This window comes from Apodemus sylvaticus, chromosome 5 (genome assembly GCF_947179515.1).
Source record: "Apodemus sylvaticus chromosome 5, mApoSyl1.1, whole genome shotgun sequence".
Lineage (NCBI taxonomy): Eukaryota > Metazoa > Chordata > Mammalia > Rodentia > Muridae > Apodemus > Apodemus sylvaticus.
The window spans coordinates 74097906-74121452 of NC_067476.1; the positions used below are offsets into that span (position 1 = coordinate 74097906).

Sequence of the window (23547 nt, forward strand, 5' to 3'; positions counted from 1 at the left end):
TTCCAGGCATCTCTGGGCCTTGGATCTGATGGAGAGGAAGTTTGGACCCAGGGGGAACTAGACAATATGGGTCTTCTTTCTGTTGGATGAGGAGGGTGAAGTTACAGTTGAGGAAGGGAGAGAGTCCGAGCTCTTCCTGGCCTGGTAGGGGAAGCAAAGAGGTGCCCACCATCCTCTACACGGCCTTAGACCCTCAGAGTCAGGGCAGATAATGGCTCCTAAGGGGGGTACCTTGAGATAAGAGGCTGCAGTCCAAGCAAGAGACATTGGTTCTGGATATCTGCTTCTGCCGTCTCTCTCCTGGGATGAGTGAGTGCGGACAGTGCAGAGGGCCCTGGAGGCAGGAGTCTAGAGATCTCTATTGCCAGGTCTTTCCTTCTTCAGGAAGCCTCCAGGACTCTCTTGTGGCGAGCCCCTGACCAGCAGGGGAAGAAGACCACCGACACGGATTCTTCTCTGATCACACTTTATTGGAGCACCGCTTGGTTGAGGGAGAGCTGGAGGCAAGGGGCGAGGGAGGAGGCAAGGGAGCGGCTTATATTGGCAGGGCAGGATGTTTCTACTATGGATAAGCTAGTCAAGCTGGGATAGGTTGATTGCTGTTGCTGGGCAGACTCATGCTGGGACATGGTCCAAAATGAAGGTGTTTACCACACTCCTCGGCGCCATCTTGTAATGGCGAATGGTGTGGATCGCCACACTTCCCCCTTTTCTTTTGTATGAACAAGGTACTAGGCCAGAAGGCCAGAATGAAAAAATTCTCCCGCCTTGAACGTGGCATACCCTGGTTGGCTGTGACTCATCACCCCATAAGACGCCACGGGATAGGCAGAGACTCAGTGGTGGGAAGCTCCGTTTGTGCATGCGCACTCGGCCCGTTAACGGCTCAGCAGAAACAGGAAGTAGGCGCCATATTGTACTATGAGGGCTAACAGGTAACCTGGTTAGAAGGTGGAGACAGAGATCGTCCCTCCCTGTGAGAAATTAGGTCATGTACGGTGAGAAATCAGACCATGTCAGACCATGTACGGGGATATCCCCTAGACTCCTTGCCACATCCGGGGTATCCTCGACCTGTCCTTTGTCGTTTTGTTGGGAGAGGGGAGACTTGGGCAGGCAACCCCTATGCTGGACGATATGCCTCCTGGAGGTAATTTAACCTCCATGCGATACCTCGTTCAACAACCTTCCCCAGGCGCCAGTCTGAACACTCTGCCATGTGCAATGAGCTAAACTCCAGGCGTGTAAGAGCTGTTTGGACCGGCTTTCTATTGCCTCAGGATAGGCAGCCATACTTCTGCGGAGGTTTCATTTTCTAGAGCCGCAAGTGCCTGCGCAATGACCACTTTGTCTCATTTGCTTTGGGTTCTGAGCTTACAGACCAACTATAGCAGTAATATCAGCCCGCGGCAGACAGTCAAGCCAAGCATTCTCACCCCCATCCATTCCTAGAAGTGCAAAGCCTCATATGTCTTTGTAGAGACTGATCCAGGCTTGGGGGGACTGAGAAGAATTGGAAAAACAAAGTGTTCCTGCCAAAGGAACTCGAGTCTGGTTAAAAACTTGCATTTTCAGATCGATCTGGTCTTTAGATTTACAGGGTACCCCGTAATGGAAAAATTCCGGCAAACACCAAAGGGTCAACAGGATAGCCGAACCACATACCTGGGGAGCCTTACCGACGTCGCTGCTCCGTGTATACCTGGGGAGACTTACCGACGTCGCCGCTCCGTGTGTAGAGTTCTGAATCCACCCCTCACTTGTGTCTGCTGGGCACAGGACTTCCCGGGTTTCGGCACCAGCTGTGGCGAGCCCCTGACCAGCAGGGGAAGAAGACCACCGACACGGATTCTTCTCTGATCACACTTTATTGGAGCGCCGCTTGGTTGAGGGAGAGCTGGAGGCAAGGGGCGAGGGAGGAGGCAAGGGAGCGGCTTATATTGGCAGGGCAGGATGTTTCTACTATAGATAAGCTAGTCAAGCCGGGATAGGTTGATTGCTGTTGCTGGGCAGACTCATGCTGGGACATGGTCCAAAATGAAGGTGTTTACCACACTCCTCGGCGCCATCTTGTAATGGCGAATGGTGTGGATCGCCACACTCTCTTGGTCTGACATGCCAGGTTACTTTGATGAAAGATTCCTGAGCAAAATTTTGGAAATTGCCTTTTATCCCTGTCTTCTGGCCTTCCCCCTTGGATTCCTGCCTGTTAGAGGCAACCTGTTCCTGCCCTGCCTGTTGCCCCTGCCTGCAGAGAATGTTCCAGAAGTTCCTCCAACCTTCTCAACCCCAGCTAGGGCTTGCTGCAAGGTGGAACTGGGGACCAGAAGGTGTCAAACCCCTTGAGCACCGGGGAGGGGGGAGATGCAGTAGGTGGACAGATAAGCAGGTAAGAGGGAAGACTGGGAAGGCCAGGCCAGAGGCCGGAGACCAGGGGCCAGGGACACGGGTATCAGGACTGGGCTTACCAGACAAGGATGAGGCTTCCGGAAGGCTGGCAATGTGAGGGAGCTTGAGACTGTTCTAGATAGCTCTTCTTCCTAGAGTAAGTGACCTCAGATAGTCCCAGAATAAGATCTTGAACTACTCCCTGGGCTTAGACACTGTGCCCCCCTTTCTATCTCTGCCACTTTTTTGAGGCCTTGTCCACAGGACTTGTGCCTGGTGTTGCCTGCAGTCTCCTCTCTCTGGCTCTTGCCGGTCTCTGAGCTGAACTGCATACTCTCTGTTGAAGTGTCTCATCCAGGACAGTGGGAAAGAGCAGAGGAGGAAGCCTTGGGGGCACGAACTTGTCTTCCCTCCCCACTCCCGCCCAGGGTCAGCCTCCCTTCACCATGGAAACAGCCCAGAGAGGCTTGAGATTTAATCAGAAGGGAAATTTGAATTGTAGTCCATAATCTTCCTCTTCTGCTGTTTGTCCCCAACCTCCATCACCCTCTTAACCTCAGGGTTCGTGAGCTGATCACAGAATCATCTTGTTATAGGTAAGGGACAGGGTCTCAGGGCTACAGACTTTGCTGTCTTGGGTCAGAGTGCTCGCCCCCTCAGAACTCTGAGGTCAGTTTCTTAGGAGCTGTCTCTGGTGCCAGGTGACTGGTGGTAGCAGTGGTGATGTGGTGGTAGTGGTGGTGAGCCTGTTATGAGCTGGACCCAGGACTGAGGCCATTGTTCCAGTCCCCCTGCAGGAAGGCTGTGGAGTAACCCTTGGGAAGCAAGCCTTGGGTCCCGAGTGTATATGTCCCTAGCCAGGCCTCTGAATCTTCATTTGGGCCGCCTGAGCTGAGAGTGGTAAAGGTCAACAGAGTGGGCTGGGAAAGGCTTTTCCTCAAAGCATGGCCAGGGCACGCTTATTCCTCAGGAGGAAGTAGACATTTGTTTTCCTCCGACCTCTCCTTCCTCTGGGAACTTAGAGGCTTGGATACCATGTACCTTGGCAAGAGTTTTCTGGACCGTGTGAGGTCAAAGGAAGGAAGATAGAGTCTGGGGCCTGCCTGCTCTGTCCTGATCCTCAGTGTGAACTGCTCTACCTCCCTTTCAGACTCAGGGAAGCCAAGCGCCTCTGTGGGTGGCGTGGAGCTGGGAGCTAGCTGTTCAGTAACAAGTGTGTCACAAGATGGCTGTTCAAGTCTTGGTCTGGTTCCTGACCAGAGCAAGCGAGCCCTTTAACTTCTCTGTTCCCTCCCTTTGAGGATTTGGGGGTTTCCTCTCCTCTCCCTGGGGCACTTGGTTCTGTAACTGGGAAGGAGGGGACTTTCTTTTGGAGTGGTTTGAAGGAGCAAGACAGTCAAGAGGGGAAGGGACTTTTGTCCTGGGTTCCTCAGCCTGGATTTGAGACACCAGGGGTTAGAGGTTACAGCTGCCATCAGGACAAGCTATTTGCATGAAGGTCACTGGAGACTAAAATAGTGTTGTTTTGTGCCACAGGGCACTGGGGAGATGGTACTTTTCCTGCATCTTGGGAGAAGGGAGACCAACCCTTCAAGTCTCCTCTGCAGGAGCAAAGACTGCAACAAGTGGCTCGTGGTGGTGACTGGGGATCGGTCTGGGAACAGCACAATGTCCCTCCGAGGAATTCACCGTTCTGTGCATACCACAGGGAGGCAGCTTTCAAGGGGCCTCGCCTGGAGGACTTGGCTCAGTCAAGTGTCTTCAGCGCTGGTGTGTCCCGTTGAAGCTCTGAGTTCACCAGGGCTGGCAACCTCCTGTCACAGAGAAGATGGGAGAACAATCACATTCTATAATGTTGAGGGTCTAACAAGTGTCCTGTCACAGGTAAGGTTTCAAGTACTTGTTTCCTTCCAACCATGGCGACATTCCAATTTATCCAGAAAAGGAACTTATCTGGCGCAGGGCAGAGGCAGAAACAGGAAGAGCATGAGCCCGTTCTCTCAGGAAGCCGTAGACTCGAGTTGAGGCTAAATGCATCTCTCATGTGGCCTTGGGTAAGTCATTTGCCCTCTTTCGATCCCAGTTTCTCCATCAGCCCTCTATTGAATCATGTTCCTTTGCAGGAGTCCTTACCCCTGACCAGTGGGGTCGACCTGTTGGGCCTACCTGCCCTGTGCAGGTTGGTCTGGCTAGGACTTTCTCTACAGGTACTGACACTGTTGAGCATGGAGCCCAGAGATTGCTGGGAGTTGCCTTCTCCCAGGGAAACATGGGGTGGAGAACCTCTGCCACACATCCTAAATCAAAGTCTGGTCCATCCATCTCCCACGACCGATGGGGACGATGGCCCAGACCACCGAATGGACCCTTGAAAGCGCCACAATGCCAATCCCCAAATCCCTTAACACATTTCCGATTGCCTCTGAGACCAGAATGCTGGGGAAGAGGAGAAAATGCCTAGTTTTGAATTCTTGGGAGACAGAGAGGGCTCTATTCAAGGAAGCTTCTATGTTTGGGGCTCTAAAGATTCCACCCTCAAGTTCACCTGGCATCCCATCCCTCCTTAGGATACTTCCTTGAGCCAGGCTGGCCCAGTGTGGCCCCAGTGGGATGCCCTAGCCTGGCTACTGTGTAGCTAGGCAGTTCTGCAAATTGGGCAAATCACAGGACTCCTTAGTCCTTAAAAGAGGGACTGGCAATTCCTACCGCATCAGGTTATGCTTGAGAATCCAACAAAATAATCTCTGTGAGGTAAAGAGCTTAGTGCCTGGCTGGGGGGTGGGGGAGCCTCGCCATCAGCCATTCTTACAGTCTTCTTACCTGCTGTCAGAGTCAGGCTGGTTGCTGTTTCTTCCTTTGCCTTGTATGCCCTGTCCACCCCATCACCATCATTCCTGGAGTTAGCTCCTCCTCCAGGAAGCCCTTCCTGAACGACCCTTGAGGGCTTTATCTTCCCCTGACTTCTCGGGTCACTTAGAGAAAATCAAAATTTCAGTGACCATTCCTTTTTTTTTTTTTTTTTTAAACTTTTGTTTTAAAGTATGCCTATGTGTGTCTGTGACTGTGTGTACAAGTGTAGGCCAGAAGAGGGCGTCCGATCCCCTGGAGCAGGAGCCACAGGCTGTTGTGAGCTGCTTGCTGTGGGTGCTGAGAACCGAAGTGTCCTCTGTAAAGCACGATGTGCTCCTATGGCTGAGGCATCACTCCAGCCCCTCCCCCACCCCCCCTCCCCTGTGACTGTTTGCTGTTTCACTGTGTTTCACTGCCAAGCTTCCTGAGCACAAAGCCTTTGCTTCTCCTTCCCTGACAGCACCTGCCACAGTGCTTTGCACACAGTAGGCACCCAAGAAACATGCTTTTGTTATATGGGGCAATCCCAGGTAACTGGAAACAGAATCACGGTACTTCTGAGACCAGGTCTTTGTCTATTTTTAGGATTTAAATAAATTTCTCCCCACTTCCATTCCCTCTTTACATTTTAACCTCACCATCCTCTCCATCCAAAATATCACAGAGTTTGAAGGATGACTTTCTGGGGTCAGAGAGTGGGAGATGGAGGAGCCTCTAAGCCCTGACTCTTCTGGTGTAGCTGAGATTCAGGCTGGCATCAACCTAGGTGAAAGAGATGGTTCTGGTTCACCCAGGGTGATGGGAGCCAGGCTGCCCATGTCAAATGGGAGGGGCCTGAAACCTGGAGTGTTCTTGCATGTGTTCTTTCTCTCATTGGCCATTTCAAAACACAGTCACTTACCATGGGGGCGAGCAAGTGACTGAACCCATGTGACCACCTTGGTGCTGGGGCTGAGGATTAGTATACACAGCTATATATACCCGCTATAGCTCTGGCTGCAGGGTGGAGTGGGGGTGGGGCGGCTCCTGGGTAGAGCTGCAGCCGGAGCTGCTACTTCAGGGATGTCAGGAAAGGTGATGTTAGCTGTCTTCTCTGGGGATGGGGGTGTGGGGGGGGGGTGCGGGGGGCGCGGGGCGCGGCAGGAGTTTATAATTAGGAGTTGGCAACTGTAACCAGGACAAATGGCCATGTGGCCTATTGAGACCCTTGGTGCAGCCTTCATGTCATCTGGTTCCATGTGGAGACTTGTCTGAAGATATGCCCCTTGGGGTCTCCCAGAGAATCCTAGATATTATGTTATTCCCTTCACAGTGAGCAAGAAAACATCCACCCCACAGCCAACAGCTAGTGTGGTAGCTGTCGCCCTAGGAGATAAGAAACAGCATCTCTATTTTCCCCCATGGGGAAACTGAGGCACAGGGGGCTGCATCATGAGGTCACACAGCAGACCTACAAAGGCTCTTCTGCTCTGGGAACCTCTAGGTGAATATAACCTCATTTAAAATACCCCGTTGTTCTCTGCACTGTATCAGGAGTGACGGATGGACAGACCATGTGGAAATGAGAGATTCTAGGAGACTTAAGAGACGGTGGAATGGAACCCACTCGTTTGGACAATCGCTACCACTTGGACAAAGTCTACCACTGCTTTCGGACAATCTTCTGTCCAGAGCCCTGCAAAGAATCTACACATCTTCAGATGTGAAACAGGTTAGGATGGGGTCTGGGTTTGTGCCTTTGGAAGCCTTGGTGGCAGATGGCAGAAGTTGGTTTTCTCTCCTTGCCAGCTCAGGGCCACAGGCACTCCTCTGCTGGCTGACTGTTTTTCCTCCAGGCCACTCTGAAGGCTCAGGGGTATGTTTCTCTTTCCTTAGCTAGTGTTTGGTGCTCAATGCAGGAGATGTTCAGTCAATATTTGTGCAGAGAACGAAGGACCATTGTAGTGCCAGGTCTTTGCCGCTGTCCTGGTCCCACAAGTGCAGCTTGTGGACTGGATTTTACCTGGGAAGACAGATGCAGCCTAGGCGGAAGGGGCTGGGCAGGATGGAAGGCTTCCTCTAGCAAAGGAACTCTAGTGTCCGATTAACTGGCCAGCTCCACCCAGCCCCTGCTGAAAAGGAATGACAGGATCTGGGGCAAGTGAAACGTTTCTTTAATTGTGGGTGAAGGAGGAGAAACAGGGAGGAGGGGTATGTAGTGGAATAGCGACCTCAGTTCTGGGTTCGGGAGTCTCTGATTGCCCTGGCTTGGGGAAAAGGAGCCAGGGTCAGGTTGGGGCTGTAGCCAGATTTGGATATCCAGAGGCTTTGGCTGCATAGATAGAGCCATGCCTTTGCTAGTGGGAGTGTAGGGGAGAGGGCAGGCCAAGAGGTACCCGTGCTGCTGCCGCTTGGCTCCTCAACTCGAGGGTGGGCGTGGCTGCCTCGGCCCGCCGGTGGGTTGGCTCCGGAGCCCTGCTAGTGGGGGTGTCCCGGCGCTCCCCGCCTGGGCTGCGCGGGGGGGGGGGGGGTGGTGGTGGTGGGAGGGCGCGCGCTGACTGGGTCGGGCGGAGAGGGGGCGGACGGCGCTGGGGGTGGAGCCGGGACCGCAGCTCCTGCCACCCGCTAGCTCGGCGCTAAAGCAACCCCAGCCGCTTTCTGCTAAGAGACGCAAGAAAGGTACTCCGTGAGGCTCCGGCCTCCGTGGCTGCTGCTGTCCTCCGGAGCCTGGGGCTGCAGTGCTCGGGGTCCCGGTGCCTGGCCCTGTGCCCCTCTAGCCCACGATCTCTCTCTCTCTCTCTCTCTCTCTCTCTCTCTCTCTCTCTCTCTCTCTCTCTCTCTCTCTCTCTCTCTTCCCCCTCCCCTCTACCACCCCCCCTTGGCTCAAGAAAAGGCACTGTGCTGAGCGAGCCACCCGGGGCTAGCGCCCGCGGGCCATGGAGAAGGGCCCGTGAGGGACGCGCGGAGGCGGAGGAAGAGGCTTGGGAGGAGGGAAGCGGAGGAGCAGGGCAAGCGCGGGAGGAGGAGGATGCCGCCGCCACCGCCACCGCCACCACCACCCGCGGGCCCCCGGCGAGCCTGACTCCAGACCGAGGATGGAGCCGGAGCTGGGTGCTGCAGCGGCTCCCAGCGCGCCCGCCACCAGGTATCGACCGGGTCCCCCGGGCCCCGGGGCAGGCGGGTTCGGACTGCACCGCAGCAGCCGGGAGGGGCTCGGGCGCGGCGGGAGACGCCCCTAGCTTCGGGGCCCGTGTCTCCGGGCGGTGCGCGGAGGCGGTGGCTGGGGACAGCAGAGTGCTGGGTGCTGGGAGGGGCTGGCTGGGGCTGGTAGTCCTCCAGGGAGCGCGGCGATCGCCCCTGACCTCCTCCTCTGGTGAGGGCAGCAAACTTGTTATAAACGTCAGCCCGGGAGCTCCCTTTCTGCTGCGGTACGCGCTTCCTTTCTGCTGCTCCTAGTTGATCATGTAACAGCCTGCTAGACGGGAGCCGCGGAGGCTGCCAGAGACCCTGAGGTTCCCATCCCTTCTCTAACTTTCCAAATCAGGCTTACACCCTAAGGCAAAGCGCTGTCCGGGCTTCTTGCTTCTAACCTCGATCTTGTATGGGCTTCTACTATGCTGGTGTTGGACTGGGCCCTTAGGAGACTGGGGCCGCCTGACAGAGCCCCCCATGCGAGGCCAAAACATTCCTAGCTCCTCTCTGAGTAGGATATGGGGTGGTTACTTTCTCTCAGGGTCCAGGGAGGGACACAGTGTTTGACTTTACAGTAACAATAGACAGTGGCCCTAGCTGGAATCCATGGGTTAAAAGGCCACACCGAGGAAGGAAGGAAGGAAGGAAGGAAGGAAGGAAGGAAGGAAGGAAGGTAGGTAAGACCTCACAGTCCTGCACCTTGGCTTGATTTCAGGTACCTCACCATGTCACCTCTCCCTACTCCAGGTCTGCCCCCTTTTCAGGATTACATTCCTAGTACCCACTTCTTGATGGGCTTAACAGCCGTTTAAGCAAGAGGCTTCTGGACACCAAGGCTTTTGGGGGTCCAGGTACCAGCTGACCACTGAGAGGTTGAGGCTGGGACAGGGGAGGTGCATGTCTACACAGTGACAGGATTTCAGCCCACTGTCTTCCGGAGCCTAGGGACAGAAGAGACCTGTGATGGGGGCAGGAGACAAACATCCTGGCTAGGTAGGGAGCCGGGAGCTGCTTGGGAAAGCCAAAAAGATACCAGTGGATGTAAGAGGCAAATTGAGATGCGCTCCTAGGCCAGGGGATACTTTGCCGGGTTCCTTAGCCCCTTAGATGAGGCCAGGCTGTCTCACAAAGAGCTCTTACCTGGCAGGCAGTTCCCAGGCTCCAGTCCCCAGGAGCTGCCACACGGCTAGGCATCGTGATGACCCTGTTTCTTTTTCAAAGTGCTTCTATCGTCACGACTCACACTCTGGATTCACCAGGGAGGTATCAGGCTTCCAACCCAAGTCTGTTCCCCGCCCCCTTGGGTCTTTAGGGAACTGCTGAGGAAAGGAGGGGTGGATATGCCTTTGGGTCCTGGACCCCTGCGGGAGCACTACAAACTTTCATTGCTTGCTGGTTGGCCCTGATCTTGGTGGGCGACTTGGCTCGAGACTAGCAGTCCAGGTCACGGTATCTGTGGGGAGAGGAGGGGTACAAGTGAGAGGAAGCCATTGCTGACTATGCTCCCAATGTTGCTGGAGCTTTGAGATCACGCCCCCCCCTTCTCATTCCCCTAACACCTTGCTTTCTTCATCTCAGAGCAGACCCCCCCCCCCGACTGCTTCCAAATCCAAATTTCCCTCTTTGCTGAGCGGTTGTGAAGCTTCGGGTTGATAGGTTTCCTTCTGAGCATCCTAAGTTAGCCCACGTCCTCCTACCCTGGCCCCCATGTCACGTCTGCTCAGTGCAGGCTCTGATTCAAGGTGTGGGCTTAGCATCTCTATGACCTCTCCCAAGGGCCCTGGCTCCAAAGGGTGGCATTGGGGCATAGGGAGTAAGTCAGGCTGCACTGGAGGAGGGACCTAGCTTTGTTCCACTGAGTCTGCAGGAGCCCTGAGTGTCAGGTTCTCAGTGAGGCCTGGTTTGTGCTGGACCACGCACCCCCCACCCCACCCCCACCCGTCGCCCCCAGGTCCCTCTTACCCATCTGCTGTGCCCCCATCCTTTTACACTGGGAGTCTGAATCGGTGTGAGGAGGGAGCATTTGATAGTCATAATCTGGTACAGAGAAGGTCCTGAAGCCCTGAGTCACTGTATGGTTTCCATGGAAACAGACTTGTTCAGAGGACTCGATGTAGCGAGGCACTGGGAGGGGGGGAGGGAAACATATAGTAAAATCGGGCTCCACAAGTGTGATGGTGCTGGACCAGCTCCCTTTGGTGGGAAAGACAGAGGGACAGGAAGGTTCTGGCCTTCGAGGGGAGGGGCGGCGGCTTCTCTCCACCTGCTGACAAGGGGTTCTCCCTCAGGGCCACTTACAGGCAGGCAACTGACACCTGCATGGGTCTTCTGGGTAGTAGGTTCCCAAGCTCCTCCTGGTGGCCTCTCAATGCCTCAGTTTCTTTCTTTGTAAACTGAGGGTTGCAAGAATCCTCCCCTAATAGACCCTTGAAGGTCAAGTTCATTAATGTGGAGCACATAATAACAAAGCCCAGAGTGCCTGGGAGAAGTCATGGTCACTTATCTAATGGGGAGGGGGTTCACCCGGCTCCCTCCCCTGTATCCCAGCTGGCAGTCTGGCATCTGTCTGGACTGGCCTGCTTGAGAAAGGTGGTCTTCTGTAGCCCTGGCACTTCTGCTGGGAGTCAGCCACTCTGTTCATCCCGTAGAGATTTATTTAGGATTGTTCAGCGTGCTCCTCTGCAGCCCCGGCTCTTACTTGAGACGACCTGCCCAGGAATCTTGTAAGAAGAAGCCCTCCAAGGCCACATGGCTTTGCCTCAGCATCCTGAAGGGGGTGGGGGTTGGTTGCTGAGCTCCTTAGGGCTAGGACAGAAGAGATATCGGCAGGAGGGGGCCTATGGCAGAGAGAAGGGCTTGGCCCCACCCCCTCATTCTTGGTTTTGAGAGTTGGTTCTCCATCAGGTTTTGAGAATCAGGACTCCAGAGCACAGTCCTTAGGTTGGAACCTCATTGCCCAGCTGGTGGGTCAGGGGGACGTTAATTCTAACCATGCCAGCGCCAGCAGCATCGGGGAGCCTAGTGGGCTGAGGAGGAAGATTCAGACTGCCAGTGACACATTAGGAAGACTCAGGCCGGCAGCAACACACAAGCAGAGTCTCCGCCCCAGGCTCCTTCTCACTGTAGCACCCCCATGGCTTGCAAGGGTCCACTCTTATAAGGTGGAATTCTCTCTCAAATTCCCTAAACTCCCTTCACCCACCCCTACCAGCTATCTCGGCTGCAAGGGAGTTATCTGCTGCCTCTTCTATTTTACAGATGCCAAGAATAAGATTCCTGGGGTTTGCCTGCTCAGCCAGGCCAGAGCCTAAGCTAGTTGTGACCTATTGTGCACAGCAGCCGGGGGGGGGGGGGGGGGGGTAGGGGAGTGGGGCTGGGGGAGAGCCCTCCCGCCCTCCAAGAAGCTCCCCCCCCTCGGTCTCCAAGAAGCCTTCCACCCCCACCGCAGCCCATCCCTGCCAGCTATCAGGGTCTCCTGCCTTGGGTCTCGCTGGACTACTTTGCTGTCCTCATTGGTGTTCACAACACCTTACAATTTAATATCCTCTGCAAATTTCATTAACGGACTGTTTACTCCCTCTCTCAGGATCATTAATGAAGACGTTAGATAAGATCTGGCCTGGCACAGGCCGGGCAGCCCTGCCCCCACTCCCAGGCTCTGCCTTCCAGCCCCTGCCTTGCTGCCTCCACTCAGGACTCTTGGGACATGTCCCCTCCTGCCTTTAGGCCCCATAACAAGAGCTGAGGGCCAAGTCTGTTTGAATTAATTTTGTAAGATTACTCGAGGCGCTGTATCAAATGCTTTGCTAAAAATCAAGATATATTACCCTGCCTGCATTTCCTTCATCTACCAGCCTTGTAATTCTATCAAGAAAGCTATCAAGTTTGTCAGGCATGATTTGTTCTCTATAAATCCCCATGGTGCCGTGCGGGGGCACAGGGTTCCCGAGTTTTCTAAATGTTTAGAGATTCTCTCTTTGTGTTTGTTCCTTGATGAGCTCTGGAAGGCTGGGAGCTGGGGATTGCTGGGAGCACGGCCTCCTTCACAGGGACGGAACAGGGAGGAAGGCAAGGGCCTGCTTTTCTCTGGAGTCTCTGGGGTGCCTGTGATTCTTTTGGGACTTCTGAGTGAGCAGGCACCCCAAGCTGGACTTGATCGTGGAGGGGAAGGATCCCTGGAACTATTTTTCAAGGATTCTGCAGGATAGAGAAAATGACAGGCAGGTGAGAACTGACCGTACTGAATTCTATTGAGTCCTGTGAATTGGGTGTGACCGTCCTTCCCTGTGTGCCAGGCTCAGAGAGGGTCAGGCTGCCTAAGGCTTCGGGTCCTGCCCTCCACCTTCCTGCATTGCTCAGGCACCGCCTATGGCTCAGGAAAACTAAGGGAAAGGGAAGGGAGGCATACAGGCACGCTCGGAGACTGGGGGACCCCCCCTACTCTGCTCCTTTGCTACTTCCGAGTTGTGTGATCCATCCATCCAAGTGTCCTTTCTTTAAAGAGGGAATTGCGTGTTATTTTACTGTGGGTGCACGGAGCATGTGGATGTGTGTATGCTGCAGCGCCTACGAGGAGATCAGAGGCTAACTTGTGGGTGGTTCTTCTACTATGTGGATATGCTCTGACCACCAGGCTCATTGGCAGTCAGTTTTATCTGATGAGATAGCTCTCTGGCCCATTCGTTATGTTATATAACCTAAGTCTTCCTTGTGAAGTGGACACAGCTGTGTCTGCACTCCGAGCTTGCAGTAGGTCCCCTGGGGTGATGCATGGCAGCCACATCACAGTCCTGAACGCTGCGGGGACAGCTCCATTGAGCCTCACTCTAGACGGCTTTGCTCATATCGGCCAGAGATGCTCACCCTAACTGTCAGGAGCATGGGTAGCCTTTGATGCTCCCTAGGTCTGTGACCTGAGACAAGCCGGCACGTCTTTGGTCCCAGCTCCGATGGCTGGCGAGGTCTTGAGTCTAGAGAGAAGTCTTGAGTCTTGCCTTTCCAGGCCCTGCCCTTCAGTCCACACCTGGTCATCATGAAGTTGTTCTCTGATGCTCTCTGGCTGCAGACCATAGTTATATTCCTGGGTCGTAACTTCTAGGTCATAACTCCCCTAGAGCCCCAAGTTAGGGTGGAGAAGGTAACAGGGACACATCCACTTGTGGTCATCTTTATTCTCGCCATTCAGCAGGGAAGGGTGAACCCTGGGAAGGCACTGAGAGAGCCGGGTCCATCCATTCACTTGCTGGGGCGGGAAGCCACAGGCAGCCCCGGTCCTCAGCGGGTGACACCACCAGAATCTGATCTTGTCAGGAGATGGTGGGCTGAGGGCAGGTGGATGGTAAGGTCACAAGAGTCTCTAGCCTACTTGGGGCGACCTCATTGGTTCTGGTGTCTGAGGCTTGTTGCATCTGCCCTCTGGTGTCCTGGTTGTCCTCAGGTGTGGCCTGGGGCTTACGCTCTGTGGTTGCAACCAGGATTTGGGTCGCTGCAGCTGAATGGGCATCCTCGCCTCCGTGTAGATCAGCTGGTTTTGGCTGGATTTGCTTCCCACTTGTGTAGGCCTTTCTGCTCCTCCTCAGGGAGAACTCTGTGGCGTTCAGGTCCATTGTGGCCTTCTGGGTCGGCTCCACCTCACCTGACCTCAAGACTCAGGTGAGCCCTAGTGCCCTGTCCTCCCTCACTGTCCCAACCCCCATCTCTTGCACACACAGGGCAGCTGGGTCTCATGCAGGTGGCTGGAGACCAGGATCTAAGGACGAAGGGTCAGGAGGTCCCTCCGCCAGTTGGCAGCTGGGCAAGGGGTGCGGGTGCCCAGGCTCCTGCTGACATTTTATCATCTTGGATTGGGAGGATTGGATCCAATCGGTGGGGCCTCAGTGCTATTCTGACTGAATGCGCTGTGGCTGTGCTGAAGAGTGGGGGAGGGGGCAGGAAACCAGGACCTTTCTGTCCAGTGCTGGGGCAGTGGTTCCGCCTCCCACAGGCTGGCCTGGCTGAAACAGGACCAGCCTTCTGAGTCATCTCTTCTCCTGACAGAAGTTGCTTCCTTCCCCTAAAGGTCCTGTCCCGCAGGTGGGACCCTTTTCGGGGGTCGTTGTGGTCTAGGCTAGCCCCTGAACTCACACCAGTGGACACCCCTTCATGAGTCTTGCTTGTAGCCCAGGCTATGCTGAGCTGCTCCATCCTCGGCTTCCAGAGGTGATGGCTGGTTCTTTGATTTCATACCTCAGAGCACCAGAGGCCAGCAGAGGTCGATCATCTCGTTCCAACCCCCGAGCCACCAAACAGCTGGAGGGAGGCTCTCACCAGCCTTCCTATGCAGATCTTTCTCCTCCAGTGCCCACTCACTTTACACAGAGGCTTGAGACAAGCAGGACTGTCAGTGCCAGTCTCATGGACTCTAGAATGACCTGCCTGGAGATTTCAAGCAGGGTGCCAAGTGGCTCTGCTTGCGGTGAAAATATAAAGGATTAGTGACCTCTGTATGATTGGGTCTGCCTTGAGGACCTGGGCCGTTAAGACCCATTCTTGATGGTGATGCTCAAAAGAGGGTCTGGTTCTGCCTGAGCATTCCAGAGGTTGGTCCCTGAGCACCTTGCTGTGGCATGGCAGGCCTTGCAGGACAGACCTGTAGACCTTACCGAGGTTAAAGCGGACCAACATAGGCGTGGTAGCAAAAGGAAGCTCTTTGCTTCTAGCGTTCCCTGGACTGGCCATCATCCCTGCGTGGACACACTGCGTTCTTCATATTGATAATTCTGCAGGCTGCTCCAGCACACTAGGGAACTGGTCCTTGGGTTTGGTGAGGTGCAGGATCTCGGGTTCATGATGCCTCGTGGCTTTGACTTCTCTGGGCAGATCTTGTGATCGCAGCCTCTGTCAGCCTCGGTCAGTCTTTTGATCACACGCTTTACCGTTATCTCTTGGGTCTTGTGAAGCATGTAACTGAGTTATTTCCCTTTTCTCATTGGCTGCCAGGAAGCTCTACCCCATAAGCCCACAAATTGGCATTTAGAGCAGACCCGGCCCCTTCTTTTAGACTTTCACAATCCTGTTTTCTTGTCGCCTCTTTTTCATGACCGAGTTTTCCTTGAGATGATATAATCCCCTGGCTGTTCTGCTTCTTTAGCCTTTAAACAAACATCGATGGTAGGTGGGTCGGGGCTGGCTAAACAGATTAGAACATATGGTTTCCCAAGGTTACCATCCAGCTAACTTCTTCCCTGCCCAAGTCTTCTGCCCCCTGCTTGGATGTCTGCACGGCCAGCACGCTGGAGCCTTGGAATCCCTGTGTCCTGGCTTAGTTCAGGTAGCGGGTACTCAGCACCATCTTCCCCTGGCTCTCTGTCCCCTGCTCCCTGTGTGGCTTTAAGAGCATTTTGAAGAAAGCAGTCACTTGCGCAAGCTTAGCCTCAGCCACTCCCTGCAGGCCTCCCAGCTCCCTCTGAGGCCCTGCTTCCTGAAGGTTCTGTGGATCTCAGCAGCCTCCAGCCAACCGCAGGTCCTCACGTCCACCTGAGCAGGGCTAATGCTTGGTGCTGGGACAAGGAAGTCTTGACCAGGTGTGCTGAAAGCTGGGAGGAGCAAGGCTGATAAGCAGTGTCTTTGGGGCAGAGAAGAAAGCCTCAAGGCTGGGGAGGTGTCGGGGATGGTTTTCAGCTACCAACCCGGTCCTCAGCCATCTCCAGATCTTCTGTGGGGACAAGGTCACCGTATCTCCACAGATAATAAACTTAAAGCTCATCTCAAAATTGTGCCTACTCCTTTGTGGGCTCCTGGGTCCCCTCCTCCCAGGCAGTCATCCTGGCTCGGTGCGCAAGGTCCCAGGGTCCAGTCACGCACCGTGCGCCCTAACCAACAGCCCAGCTGGACATGCGTGCTTTGTGGGTTTCTGTTGTTGTTGATGTGGTTTTGTTTGTTTGTTTTTTGGCTCATTTCCATAAGTACCCTCTGCCTCAATCAGAAAGACAGCGTGATAGCATCAGGATGGTAGCGTCAGGAACGAGGGAGCCCAGCTTCTGTGGGGCAGAGCCATAGCCTGTACTCTTCCTTCAGGAGCTTAAAACGATTCCAAATTGTGTGTACAAAACTGGGCACAAGAAGCCTTTTCTGGGAAGATGGGCTGTGTTTCCAAGGAGCCTGTGGAACAGGGAAGGTAAACTGCCTCACTGTGGTTTGCTGAGATTCCCATAGGGTGGCAAGAGGGACTTGCTGAAGGGCAGAGCCCTTGGGTCCTTGGGCCTATGAGGATAGTGTCAGATGGGGAATCAGGCTGGGGCTGGTGATTGGTGGGTCATGGCAGAGGCACGGGAACATTGATTTCTTCTGGAGAGTGACCTGAGTTTTCCCACGGGGATTCCCACTTAAGCCTCGACTGGCCCTGGCCATGGGGAGGATCCTTCGCACAGGACAGAAGGGTCCTTGTTACTGTTTTGGAGGAAAACCCCAGGCACAAAGAGGTGTAGGTCTTGACCCGGTGTCACTCCTCTAGGGACAGGCAGAAGCTTCAGGCCACTCCTGTTAGTGGTGTTCTGTTCAACACTGCTTCTTCAGCCTGGGCAGCGTGAGGGCCTTGAGGGTAAAGCCAGACTGCCCATTGCTGCTTTCCTCTTTGTGTGCATCTGGGGAAGAGGATCTCCATGGCTCAGAAGCCACCATCCCTCTTCACTGCAATCTGCAGCATCATACTCCCACCCACCATGGCACCTTGGGCTTCCCAGTTAGGCCTGAATTTCTAACACAGTAAGAAGACAGGAGCTAGGAGGCTGTGCTACCAGTTCTGGCCGCTAGAGGGAAGCAGAAATACCATCACAACAGCCTAGCACAGAAAATTCTAGCAGGGCAAGTGGTTTGGGAAGGAGGAGTGGTGGGCTTTGTTAGAGCAGACTCTAAAGGTACAGGTAACTAGTTCTGAAGTGCCTTCCTAAGACATAAAGCAAAATTCAGAACCTAGGCAAGGTTCCCAGCAGGTAAACAGTGGAGCTGCATTGTACCATGGAGCTGGTGTCAGAGGTCACTTGTCAAACAAAGCAGAATCTCATCCTAATGTTGGCCATGAATAAATGCTTCAGGTCAGTTACAAACAGTGCTCTGGTTAGGCCACCTTTATAGACAGGAAGTGAGGCTCAGGCCCCCCTGGTGCTCAGCCAGTGTGGGCTTAGCCTTTGACAGGCAGGCTTGAGCCCTTAGCTGCAAATTAGAGCTTCTCTGGACAGCATTCTCCACTCCCAACCTGACCGCAGAGCTGTAGTCTGAGCCCTCTCCAGGCTGGTCACCAGGTCCTCTGTCTTCTAACCAAAAGGTGGGATTCTGGGCTCCTGTGCCTAAGGTTGGATCCAGCAATGAAGGAGGCCATAACAGAAGCTACTGGAAACCCAGGAAGGGCCATGGGCCGCCAAGCCTGGCTTGGAGGACCAAGGCATTGAGACATGTCTTCCAGAGGCCAAGGTTTGCCTGGGAACAACAGGACCTGGTCCTGGGGCCTTTGGTTTCCAGGGCAGATGCCTCCAGCATACCAAGGACCCTTGGCCAGCTCTGGGCTTGGCTGTGCCAGGCTGGCAGGAGAGCAGAGAACTTTCAGGGGCTCTAACATCCTCCTTCCTGTTCCCATGCTCTGGTTTTGCCCTCCTGGAGGGCGGGCACCCGGTCCTCAGCCGGGCCTCAGGCTTGTGGCCGCAGTGTACATGTGGAACCTTGACGGGGTTTCCTCACCTTAGACCTACCTGGCTTTGGAGTTTTTCCAAGTGGGGTGGGAAGGGAAATTGGGAGAAAGAGCTTGAACAGTCTGTCTCCTTCTGGGCAAGAGGGAGGTATCTCCTCTGAAGAAAAACTCAGCTTTAGAGTTGGAATTGTAGGCCTAAGGGCCAAGGAAGCCTGTCTTGATGCAAACCAAAGGGAATGAACTAAGAGACGGGTGAGGAGCAGATCCACCCGAGGGATTTGAACATGACTTTGAGAGCACCTAGCCTGACCTGGCTCTTGTCTCTCCGGGCTTCTTGGGGCATGAATTTGGAAAAGCTGTTGTAACTGAGGAGGAGCCTCAACTGTTTCTCCTGACGAGTGGCTTGTAAAGTGCTGACCTCCTAGCCTTGAGATTGGGGGTCGTGCACCTGAGCCTGAGGGTGTGGCATTCTCACAGGGAGATTGAGAGCCCCTCGGGAGTGCTGACTTTTCTTGGTATCAATTCAAAGTTTTCGATTAGTGCCTGTTGGTCTGCACCACTGGTAGATGCCTCTGAAGAAACACAGCTGAGTTTAGTGACATCACAACCGAGGAAAAAGGGCTGGTGTTCCCTGAATCACTTGTTACAGACCTGGGATTGAAGTAGAGAGGGCTCCCCACTACCCTCAGCCTTCCCTCCTTGGGGCAGAGGCCTCTGCAGCAGGAGTTAGGATGGGTGTGGTCCAGATTGTGGGACTTTAAATACACTGAATCTTCCTAAGAATCTGGACTGTGCCGCTTCCTCTATTAACTGTCTCTTGGTGGTGACTTGGTGCTGATTTCTGCACATAGTATGGCTTTTCACATTTTAAATACAACCCTCAGAGCCCAAACACCATAGGCATGGCCATTTTGTCCCAGGCCCTGTTCTTTTCCCCAGGCAGCAGAGCCTGCAGCTCTGGGTTCTTCCTTGGGGACGATGAGCCGATGGTAAAGGGATTAGAGCACGGGTCTGGCCCTGATGCAGAAGGACTCGGGCTCTTGATGTTTCCCACATGTGAACCATAGAGTGGTCTTTAAATTCTCCATCTGAGCAATGGGAGTGGGCCCCTGGCCTACCAGAGCAGTTTGTAAGGGATGAGAGGGTACCCTAAACGGCACTGCTTGTTTGCTTAGGAGAAGGGGGGGGTCCACTTACTTGTCTCCTAGAGTAGCCAGGACACACAGCAGATTGTGGGAGGGATGTGTAAGGATTGTGGTGTGTAAGGATGCGAGCTCACATACCAGCCACAAGCTCACACACCAGCCACGAGCCAACCAATACATGGACCTCATGGCACAAAGGATAACATGCATTCTGGGTCTCAGAACTCATATACTTACCTGGCTCTATTCTGGTTCCTCCTGTGCTGATTTGTGACTGGGCTGGGACAGAATATGGTGCATGTTTAAAGGCCAAGTGTGCTTAAGTATGAGGAACAGAGGTATTTCTCAGAGGGGGGAGGTATACAGGTTCCAGATGGGGGTAAGCACTGCTGCCTGTGCTGTGACTGATACCTTCTTACAGAGTGAATCTGTTTATTTGGCTGAAGGCCTTAGGCCTGTGCGATCATTTAGTAGGTGTCACCTAAAGTTGTGCTGGCTTTGGCGTTTTGCTTGGGCTTGGTAAAGTTTGCCTTTGGCTTTCAGGTAACGACTGTGTGTGCTACATATGGTTGGAAGAAGACCCCTGTCCCCAGCTGTCCTTTTGGAGTGACCTTCTCCTCCTGAAGGCCTGGGGTGATCCACCTCCATCACAGGACCAGTTGAATTCCAGAAGGTGAGGATTGTTTCCATTCATTTCTAATACAGAAGCCACCTGGGCTTGTCGCCTGAGACACTTGGGCACACATGCTAGCCAGCTCCTGCCCAGAGGAGCCCTGGTGTGGTCAGAGGGACCATGGCTAGTTAGGGGTGGCATGTACAGGTTGCAGCTTGAAAGTTGGGGTTCGTGGCTCAGGGGTGATGATAGGTCAGCTGGAGCCCCAAGACAGCAGTCAGTGCGGGGAGTAGGCAAGTCCTGTTTCATGGCCTGGGGACAGACTGTGGGGCACAGAAGGAGGACAAGGAGAGGGGAATGGGAGCCCAAGCCAAAGCTGCCTGCTGCCTCCACAGCCTGTTGGCCACAGGGCTGAGGTGCAAATCACTGGTCCGCTTTATAGCCGCTCTCATTTGATAAGTGTTGAGCTTGGCACTGAGTCTGGAAGCAGCCCTGGCATCTCTCAGGAACTGCTGGCCGAGGCAGCACCCCTTGGGCTACCTTGCAAGAAGCTTGGGGCATGTGAGCTCATGGGATAGGCCTCCCTTTCCCATTTTCCCGTGGCCCCTCCCTCCCCCTCCTCCACTTGTATGGATTGAAGGGCTGGGGAGAAGTTTGGAGCCAGAAACAAGCACTGAGTCGTCCTGTGCAGAGAGAGCCACCCCAGTAGCCTCTGGGACCTGCCCTTGCTCCAAGCCTTGCTGCAGTGACTTACAGCACTGCAGGTGCCTGGTAGTCTGCATTTGGAGGTAGCTGGGCTCCCTCATCTGTGAGGTAGAAAGGCCCACCTTGGCCCACCAAGGTCCACCTTGGGCAGTTCCTGGTCCAGCTGGATTCTGCTGTCAACTCAGAATTCCTGGGGCACAGGGGTCTCCGCTCTCCTAGATTTGTGTTTGGGGAGGGGAATTTGGTGTGTATCCTTCCTTTAAGGGTAAGTAGCAGACAGAGAAAAAGACCATTGTCTGGGAGGCTGAGAATCAGCCTGTGTAATTAGAAGATGCCAGCAGGGATCAGATCAGATCAGAGGCAGTGTCGGGGCGTGGCATGAGCCATCCCCTGCCCCCACCAAGTGTGGAAGCTGGGGGGAGTTGAGTTGGGCTTTGACTCAGCGAGTAGGCTGAGCTAGGAAAACCAGAGCTCAACACAGGAGGCCTGTGCAGCCACAATCTGCTTAGCTCTTGGGGTCCAGGGAGTCTGTCTGTTTAGCCCTCTGAAGCTCCCAGGAGACATGACAGTTCAGTGTAGATTGTGTAAGTCCCACGGGATGTGTGACCACTGGGTGGGGGGCTGGGTATTTTCCTGGCTCCCATGGTGGCTCTTGGCTGTGTGAAGCACTTAACCTTTGCTGTCCCCCGTCCACAGACCCCGTGCCTTGGGGCAACAGCCCCATGACGGTGCCCAGCCATGCAATGTTCCTGGAAGGCTGTCCTCCTCCTCGCCCTGGCCTCCATTGCCATCCAGTACACAGCCATCCGCACCTTCACTGCCAAGTCTTTCCACACTTGCCCTGGGCTGACAGAAACTGGGTTGGCAGAGCGACTGTGTGAGGAGGGCCCCACCTTCTCCTATAACCTCTCCAGGAAGACCCACGTCCTCATCCTGGCCACCACACGCAGTGGTTCGTCCTTTGTGGGCCAGCTCTTCAACCAGCACATGGATGTCTTCTACCTGTTTGAGCCGCTCTACCACGTCCAGAACACGCTCATCCCCCGGTTCACCCAGGGCAAGAGCCCCGCAGATCGCAGGGTCATGCTGGGTGCCAGCCGGGACCTGCTGAGGAGCCTTTATGACTGTGATCTCTACTTTCTGGAGAATTATATCAAGCCACCTCCGGTCAACCACACCACCGACAGGGTCTTCCGCCGAGGGGCCAGCAGGGTCCTCTGCTCCCGTCCAGTGTGTGACCCTCCAGGGTCCTCTGACCTGATCCTGGAGGAGGGGGACTGTGTACGCAAGTGCGGCTCGCTGAACCTGACCTTGGCAGCCGAGGCTTGTCGTGAGCGCAGCCATGTGGCCATCAAGACCGTGCGGGTGCCTGAGGTGAATGACTTGCGGGCTCTAGTGGAAGACCCCAGGTTGAACCTCAAGGTCATCCAGCTGGTACGAGATCCTCGTGGCATCTTGGCTTCTCGGAGTGAGACCTTCCGGGACACCTACCGACTCTGGCGGCTTTGGTACGGCACAGGGAGAAAGCCCTACAACCTGGACGTGACACAGCTGACCACGGTGTGTGAGGATTTCTCTAGCTCTGTGTCTACTGGCCTCATGCGGCCCTCCTGGCTCAAGGGCAAATACATGCTGGTACGTTATGAGGACCTGGCCAGAAATCCAATGAAGAAGACAGAGGAGATCTACGAATTCCTGGGCATTCCCCTGGACAGTCACGTGGCACGCTGGATCCAGAACAATACGAGGGGCGACCCCACTTTGGGCAAGCACAAATACGGCACAGTGCGCAATTCTGCAGCCACGGCTGAGAAATGGCGCTTCCGCCTCTCCTATGACATCGTGGCCTTCGCCCAGAACGCCTGCCAGCAGGTGCTGGCCCAGCTGGGCTACAAGATGGCCAACTCGGAGGAGGAGCTGAAGAACCCGGCTATCAGCCTAGTAGAGGAGCGTGACTTCCGCCCTTTCTTGTGACCTGGGTGTGGTGGGGGTGGGAGGCAGGTGGCTCTGGTTTTGCCGACGTGGACCTACTATGGGCCGTTTTTTTAACTGTTGCCTTATTTCCCTCCTCCCTCTCCCACCCTGTCTGTGTGTCCTTCCAGGCCCCGCCCTCTCCCCCTCCCTTGGCCTCTCCCACACCAGCTGTGGGTCCGTCCTTCCAGCCCTTACCATTCCCTTTTCTCCTGCCTCTTTGCCCCTGAAATTTGCACTATGTCTCTGGAGGGGAGCACTGGGCAGAGGGCGTGTGATGCGGGGTTACGCCCCCCACCCCATTTAGATACAAGGATGCTGGGTCTCTATGTGGATGGGGATAATGTTTACAGGCACCCAGTCGCACATTCACATGTGCACACAGGCACACGAGGAGAGGCATCCCAGCACACAACTGGTAGTTTTTGCAATTGTTTCCTCAAGGTGAGAGGATGGACACAAAGTGATCACACACCCCCAGTTTAAGAAAAGGGTCCATCCCAGCCCCCTTCCTGCTTCCTCCCCTGGAGCAGGGCACCGTCGTTCCTGCGCATCTTTGCCTGGTGGTGAGCAGGGTTTTGCTGTGAGGTGAATTGGGACTACTTTCTTTTTGTTTGGTTTGTGGTGAGCTTGTCTGTCTGAGAGTCTTGTGGCTACCCCTAGACCAGTAATGGCTAGTGAATCTTAGAAGTTTCTGATTGATCTTGGGGTCCTTCTGTGATATTTCTTTGTGCCAAAAAAAAAAAAAGACAAAAAATTGTGGATCAGTTTGCTAAATGAAAATTGAAATGCTTTGTGTTTTTCTGTAAATAAAAATGTGCAGTACTGCTTGAGTGTTATTTGGGAGAAACCTGGATGGTAAACAATGTGGGGCTTTGGGTATTCCAGGCTTTGGAGAGAACAGGAGAAAGGAAAAGTGGGAATTAAATGGCAAATCTGCCTGTTGCGGGAAATATTAAAAAAGTGCAAAGTTCCTGTGCTCCACCCAGCTACTCTGCCCGCCAACTCTCCAGTGGGGCGGGGTGGAGCTGCCGAGCCCTTCA

General features: G+C 54.5%; 1 protein-coding gene across 1 annotated transcript; it reads left to right on the forward strand.

Moving 5' to 3' along the window:
- Positions 1-7851: 7851 nt before the first annotated feature.
- Chst1 (carbohydrate sulfotransferase 1) lies at positions 7852-23319 on the forward strand. Its single transcript, XM_052183038.1, has 3 exons — positions 7852-8362; positions 19759-19888; positions 21230-23319. Exon 3 carries the CDS (start codon positions 21272-21274, stop codon positions 22505-22507), a length of 1236 nt encoding a protein of 411 aa, XP_052038998.1. The 5' UTR covers positions 7852-8362; positions 19759-19888; positions 21230-21271; the 3' UTR covers positions 22508-23319.
- The last annotated feature ends 228 nt before the right edge of the window (positions 23320-23547 follow it).

Coding starts and splice junctions, on each gene's coding strand:
- Chst1 (XM_052183038.1), top strand. CDS start 21,272: ATGCAATGTTCCTGGAAGGCTGTCCTCCTCCTCGCCCTGGCCTCCATT.